This window comes from Limulus polyphemus, unplaced genomic scaffold, assembly GCF_000517525.1.
Source record: "Limulus polyphemus unplaced genomic scaffold, Limulus_polyphemus-2.1.2 Scaffold1134, whole genome shotgun sequence".
Lineage (NCBI taxonomy): Eukaryota > Metazoa > Arthropoda > Merostomata > Xiphosura > Limulidae > Limulus > Limulus polyphemus.
This window is the reverse complement of record NW_013666744.1, coordinates 130,516-138,250: the sequence shown is the minus strand read 5'-3', so window position 1 is coordinate 138,250 and position 7,735 is coordinate 130,516. Positions and strand designations below refer to the sequence as shown.

The window sequence follows — 7,735 nt, the reverse complement described above, 5'->3', positions numbered from 1 at the left end:
CCAAAAACAAGTACAGACAGACATGCACATAAGTAGCATGCACACATTATTTTAATGAAGCAAGCTAGCAAAAAACCACATAGAAAAGAAGTGGTTCCTTATATAACAACTTCTAATGTGTAGAAAGCCAGTGCATTTTGGTAACAATGCATTCCAACAATCACTTTTGTCATGTTGCTTAGCAAGAAAAGTATATAGGTTATTCTTTTATGCTAAAATGGGTTCAGAATGCACACATTGACATAGTCATCTAGAAATATATCAACCTAATACCCTGAGTGAAGCCAGGAACTTTTGCTAGTATGTCAATATGCACTCAGAGAAAACATTTTTCTCATTCCATTTAGAGAGGTTATATGCTCTTGAGGTGTACTAGGAGAGATCTAGTGAAGATCATGCAATACGTTTCATAGAGTCCCTGCCAATAAACTAGATCAACTTTTAGCTGTCAACTTCAGTTGTGCAATTGTGATGTAATAGAAATTACATCTACTGGCCCAAGCCATACTAAATTGTGTTTGTCGAGCAGTTATCATCTGATATCCCATAGATATATTATAGTGAAACTCTTTTCAACATCTTAGAAAGTAAAGGCTGCAAAGTATTTTCAGTCCAGCTGATTTAAAAACCAACAAATCATCCTAACTCTAAATACTTTTGTGGTAATCATACAATATATTGCAAAATTGTACCCTGTAAAACCTCCTGACAGTTGAGAAACCAAGAGTCACAACAACCTCAGCCACATCAATCAAGAGACCATTGTTAAAATTTGATTGACTGTTGGAGCTTCTCTCGCCTTTAAATTTGGTACTTCCTCATCTAATTCATCTTGAATGGCCAGATAATTACTTTTAGTTCTTTCATGCTCATCTTATGGTTCAAAGTGGGATAAAACAATGCTCTTGCCCTGATTCCTGCTCAAGTCAGTTCACTAGAGATTCATTGATGGTATACAGACTTAGCTCAATGTGTACTATGTGTTTTTTGCACACCTCTCAACAACAGTCAACTCATTCATCAATAGACTGACTACAAGATGAAGTCTTATCTAGCCAGAGCTGAGTTTCCTTCATGCTGTTTGCATGTACAAAAGCCACACCCACTCTCCACTTTGGTACATTTGTTCCTTCAGAGCATCTCTTTTGTTGTACAGCAGCCTTTCTTTGCTGTTGATGTGCAAATGCATTTATTCATTAACTAATGTAGCATATTACTTTGGACATTGTTGGAAGTTTGTTCTGGGAGTGGTGACATACATCACATCCACAAGGATCAAGACTTCTCACCCAAACAAGAAAGTGTACACCATCATGACATACAGTAAGTGTTCATCCCAGTCAGTTTGAGTAAGATTAATCAACATAACAAGCATATGTTTGACAGTTCATATTATCTTCTCTACTAAACCATCAGCCTGAGAGTGATAAAGCAAAAATGCATGTGTTCACCACACCCAACATGTTACACAACTGGCTGTTATAGTTAGCTTTCTGATCCATGTAAATCTCTCCAAGTGGTCCAAACTAGGTTATTCAGTCTGCCAGTACAATAGCCATCAAGTGAGCTGATGTATCAGCCAAATAATACATTTCAGCCACTTTATGAAGTATTTAATGGCCATGATTATATACAGGTGATCTCAGTCTGTCTCTGGAAATAGAGAAAAAATGTCCAGAGCTATTCTCTGTATGGGAGAACCAACCATTTTCTGTAGGAGCTGTTTAGGCTGGCTTTTAACTTGGGTAGTGCACACAGTGCTAAGATCAGTGCTGAACTTGTCAACTTGATTACAATCAGAAGAACCACCATTGTACTTTAACACAAATGTGGGTAACATCTTGGTGCTATTCAGTATTTATGTTATTCAAAGTCTGTATAATACCACATCCCCAAGCACTGGAGACTACAGCTTTACGTCAGCTGAGAACCTCTAGTTGGTAGCTTATAACAATAGTACAGGACACTTTCCTGCACTCATAATTGCTTGTACAAATGCATTCAGTTACATTCCCCAATCTAAGCTGGATTTGAATCCTTTGGTTTCTCTACCAAGGGCTCCTGAAGCATTATTTGTGGCATCCATCTACTAGTGGAATCTCTTATTGTATGACTTGTTGTCACTATGACTGAAATAGTTTCAACCTCAACATAGTGTCCAGAGTCTGGATATTCGATGAATGATGAATGGATAGAGCACATACATACTGTGGGACTGGACGGTACTAAATAATTAAATAACATACTTCTTTAATGCTGTCATCTAGCATGCTGTCGTTCATTCCAGATTTTGAGGTTCATCAATCATTTCAGCAATGCATGGTCCACTTAAACAGTGAACTTTCTACAATACAAATAGTGTAAATAGTGTTTCTTGAAGAATACAACTGCAAGCAGTTCTTTCTTTTTTACACAGTATTCACAATCAATAATCTTGAGTGTCCTGAAATTGCAATATCACTTCTCTGATTGCACTGTCATTGTTTGATTATTAGTCCTAAAATAAATAACTTTTCGTAGTTGACGTTGCTTGTTTTTGAATATATTTAATTAAAATAATTATCAATATTTTCTATTGCTAACAATATCTTCACCTGTGGCTGTTGAGAACTTCTCAAGTTCTATAAACTATATGTAATTATTAAGTTTTTATAACAAAGACAAAAAAGTAATTGCTCATTTAGTCAGCTTTGAAGAAATTAAAATTTTTCAATTAATTATGTTTTAAATACTGGTGGAATTATCATAGTCTTTTTTAAGTGCAAAGTAATTAGCAGAACAGTAGGTTACAAATTTGAATAAATTAAATTAAGTATCAGTATTTACAGTTTATTAATGATTGTCAATTGTAAGAGTATGAATAAGGTATTTTTGATAATTATGAGATTTTTATAAATATTATGTGCATTTAACTTCAATAACTATATTTGTTTAATACTTTGGGAAGTGATAAGCATTTTAGAAAGCATAGGTAAAGTATCTATATATTTTAAATCCCAACAATACAATAGCAGGTATAAATTAGGATTCACTCACGTTAGTCCTAGTTATGTTGTTACAATTTTGTATTTACCTGCATGTCAGAAAATCTGCTCATACAATGTATCATATAAACAGACTATTTGATTTTGAGATAGAAACGTTTAAAACAGGGGTTAATAGTAGTCCAAGTGATAAATGAAGTTGTTTTGCAGTGTACAAGTTTAACATATTAGATAGGTTTAGTCACATCCAACAATGTATATGTATCTCTGAATATTTTTAGGCCAACCTGACCACATTTATGCATTGATGGTTTCAGATCTGGATGCATCCTGCTCATATCTGATTACTATCAGATCCTGTCCATACATATCAAATTCCCAGATGCATTTTTAATATTTCAAACTACTTAGGGGGCCTGTCCATACTGATCAGCTACAGTTATAGAATTTTACAAGTTTTTTTTTGCATTACTTGGGGAGCTCGCAACATAAGGGGACTGTCAGTGCATTGCCCCAATTGCAAAACAGATTAACATTCAAGACTAGAATAAAACTTGAAATTTTTTAAGGGTGAACAAGATTGTTTTTCAATGAATCATAAAAACATAGGCAGTTGTGCTATTTAGGCAGTCAGAAGTAGATAAGGAAAAATATGGATTCCATGTTATCAGACCTGAGTAAGCTATTGCCAGATCTGGAAGGTATCTTTCAGGTTTAGAATAAACATGCACTCTGCTTTGCTTTTGCTTAAAACTTCTTATTTATATGGCCAGTTCTGGAAGGTTTAAAGTTCTGATCTCAAGTCAGTGTTGCCAGACATGGAAATAATATAGCCAGTTCTGAAAGGTTTAGTTCATATTTGGAGTAAACATTGCCAGATCCAGGTAAGATGTGGCCAGATCTGTCAAATACAGCTGAAATGCTAGTTTTTGAAAAATTGTAAGGGCATACTTGTGCTTTATTCAAAAGAAAGTGCTTTTAACAATATTTTAAGGTGTTTTCTTGTATATATTACATATAAAATGTATATACCAATGAAGTCATTCCAAATCTAAATTTATGTTTTTGAAGTCTTGTATTAACATTGGAAGTGTACCCTTGACACCTTCAATTTATAATTTATATTCAACTTTCTGTATGGTATCTTTGATCCTTTTCAGGATATTCGTTGTAAATATCGTGTGTTCTTGGATGAAGAAGACACTGTTTCAGAAATTGTCACTAGTACAATTAATCCGGACTTTAATCACCAGAAAACTTTTTCTTTTAAACCCGTAACACAACAGGTAAGCTTTAAGTATTTATGGAGTTTTGATTTGTGATAAATATTTTCCTTCCTTTGAATTTTTATTCATTTGAAAAAATTAAACAATAGTTAATATTCATCATTGAGTTTACTGTCTAATGTAATTTTAGATATTTAATAATTTATCTATCTAAAACAATTGACTGACTTGTTAAAGAAAATGGTAAATGATTATACTTGTTACAAATCTGTCTTAATGTATTTTAACATAAACATGCAGTAATTCTGCATAACTAACACATATAGCAGGATAGAAGTAATTTTCAAACATGACAAACTTCAGATGTATTTTGTGCTTACACAAATTCTAAATGAGAAGACTTCCTTAATTTGATGACCCCTGGTGGGACAAAAGTAAGTCTACAAAATTCTGGGTTTAATTCCCTGTAATGAATGCAGTAGATAACCCATTGTGGCTTTGCTCTAAAACAAACAAACACAAACATGATCCTTAATTTGGAACAAAGCATGTATTGTTAATGTGATAAAAAATGTAAAATATTGTAAGTTAAAGAACTAAAATTTTTCTATAGATCCCACACAAATGCAATTCAACAAAATTAGGAGCTATAACAAATTAACTTTTAACATTGGATAAAATTATTACCAATAGTGGCTTTTCTTAAGGTGTACCCAGGATCAGTCAAGGATGATTCTTAGATGTAGGCGAACATTTAAAATGCTGCTCCACACACACACATGAAATATATATGTAAAGCTCGATTTCCTGCTGCAGCTTTATGTGCCATCATTGCATTGTTCTTTGTTGGGCAAGTTGTCCACAAATATTTGTTCAGTGCATTTTGCATGAATACTTACTTCCCTTTCTGTACATTGCGTTCTCTACTGCACTCTAGATAACCTTGTCCTTTTGGAACTCATTTAACTTTGGTATGAGTTTGGAATCACAGAAAGAAGTAACAATTCATATCACACTACAAACACCACAGACATTTGCTCTAATTGCTGTTGAAAGTTTTGCCATCTGTCCAAACAAAGGAAAGACTATTGGTAGCATCATTGCAAATCTGAGATAAAAAAGTCATTCAAGTCACACTAATAAGTTTTATAAAATGTGATTGTGGGCAAGGGTATAGGTCTGTATGTTTGTATCTATTTACTTTATCCTCACTTTTAGAAGTAAAATGATTTATTTTAGGCAAAAGAGGTAATTCATAATTCTTAATTACCTCATCACACAAATTAGATTTTCTCAATTACTACTGCTCTCTATTGGCACAAATATTCCATGCTTGCCACTAGCATTCCATCTCCCCCTTCTGTATATCCATATGCAAATGATCATGCAGCAGCCATTCACCAATAGGAGAATGACACAACCCTTATCGTAATCAGCACCCTGTTACATTTATATTTGTTATTATTTTCTCGATTCACAGTAGTGCTATACAGACATGCTGGTTTTTGCTCATGGATTTGTTGACATTTTCCTCTATACTACAGACTTAATTTTTTTTTTACTATTTATTTAAGTTTTCATGTTCAGGAATTGTGAAAGGTTGCTTTTTCCAAATTTTCTTACTTTTCAGGGGCCTTTTTGACAAATGTATTGTTGATCCCACTCTGTGACAAATGGTGCCTGACCAGGTATACTTTTTTTTTTGTAAATCCAAACTGTCCATTCTGTGACCATGCTCGATATCAATTACGTTGTAGCTCTTCCTTCTGTGGACCTGATGTATAATTCCAGATGCCACCAGGTGTTGGTTGTGTGTCTCCATTCTGTTGTCATATATGCTTAAACAATTACATTGCAGGATTGGTGTTATGCACACCTTTGAGATGGAGTGTTCTGTAGGACTGCGAGTAGTTCCCACTAGTGGTTATTTTCCCCATAAGTATGTTCATCCCAGACTGTACATCCATGGACTAACATGAGTAAAGCAGACAGAGATTGCTGCCCGTCTCTGATGCTCCACGGCATTGAGACTCTTTCTACTGGGAACCTGATGTACAATTCCAGATTCTGCCTGGTTTTAGTTGAATGACTCCATCAACGTGGTAGCTCTGCTTTTCAGAATAGAATATCACAGTTCACCCTTTACTCTGTCTCTCGTGATACAGTTCTCTGGACTCCCGAATACATTTTCCCTCCTTTCTTCTAGTGGAAGTATGGAAGTCCTTACTAATTACCAGTTCCTAGCCATGGGGTGGTGGATCATAGAGGCCTGTCTTCCTGAATGATGAATCATATCGCTCAGATGAGAGTAGGGCAGTGGCATTCTGCAAGTGTTGATGGCGTAGAGCATTTTCTACTGTGAACCTGATGTTCAATTCCAGATGCTGTCTGGTTTTGGTTTTAGCACTATGCTGTTTTACTGTCTATATATCTGACCAATTGCTTTTTCCTACTTTGGTGCTCCTTCTTCCTACCATCCTCTGGAGGTACATTCCCAGTAGGTCTGGTGTTGGTTGGAGACGGCCCTATCATGATTAGAACTATGTGTCAATGGTGTGATGCCCTTCCTGCTGTGAACCTGATGTACAATTACAGATACCACCAGGTTTGGGTTGAATCACTCTGCCATGTAATGACAATATATCTATGATTGCAGTTTGCCCCTCAAGCTGAGACATTCCTCTTACTTACCATCCTCCAGATGTACATTCCCAGTGGGTCAGGTGTTGGTTAGAGATGGTCCAGTTATGTAAGTCTTCACATGTGTACTGGCTGGTATCCCTCCTCCTACTGTGGACTGGATGAAAAATGCCCACTGCCTTCAGATTTTGGATTGGAGATGCACCCCAGGTTTATTGTCCCTCTTCCTACCATCTGTTGGATGTTAGTTCCCAGTGGATCTGGTGTTGGTTGTAGCTGGATGCAGTACATTTTTCCTCTTGTGGACAGCTGGGTATCCTCCTCCTACCATGGACTGGAAGTACCATATCCATTGCTGCTAGGTTTTGTACTGGAGATGTCATCCCACCGGGTCTTGTGGCACATCTGGTGTTCGTTGTGTTGGAAATGCATGCAAATGGAGATGGATTTTGGTAGGGAAGCTCGTTTTTCCCTACAAATTCCCATTTCGAGGTGAAAAGGTAAGTTATTCCCTACCTACCACAGATCTGATGTACCATTCCAGATACCACCTGGTGTTGGAGGAGGTCAAACTAACACTACAGTCTGTCATGCCCTAGCCTCCTGACCCCCAGGAGTCCCATTAGTCAGTCATACATATTCTGGGATTCCTTCATGTTTTTTCACCTTTTATGTTAGTGATATGGTCATAAAAGAGCAAAGAGTATACCTGGATCAGATGTGGTGTGGTCTCCTGCTGAGGTGTGATGTTTTCTCTTTTGGCTCCACACCTCCTGGTCTCTCATTGGGCACCTCCTAAAGGAGAAATATTTTTTCACTGGCCCTCCACCAGTTCAATGTGGGATTTTAGCTATTTTGTGAGAGGAAGTAAGATGTCGTATGGGA

At 36.2% G+C, this 7,735-nt stretch overlaps 1 protein-coding gene across 1 annotated transcript in view; it reads left to right on the top strand.

The window, feature by feature from the left end:
• LOC106462288 (kinesin-like protein KIF28P) overlaps positions 1–7,735 on the top strand; it is a 138,968-nt gene that overhangs the window by 111,652 nt on the left and 19,581 nt on the right. The window contains exon 22 of the mRNA XM_022389491.1: positions 4,145–4,270. Within this exon, the coding sequence (XP_022245199.1) occupies positions 4,145–4,270 (126 nt within the window). The remainder of the gene's footprint in view (positions 1–4,144; positions 4,271–7,735) is intronic.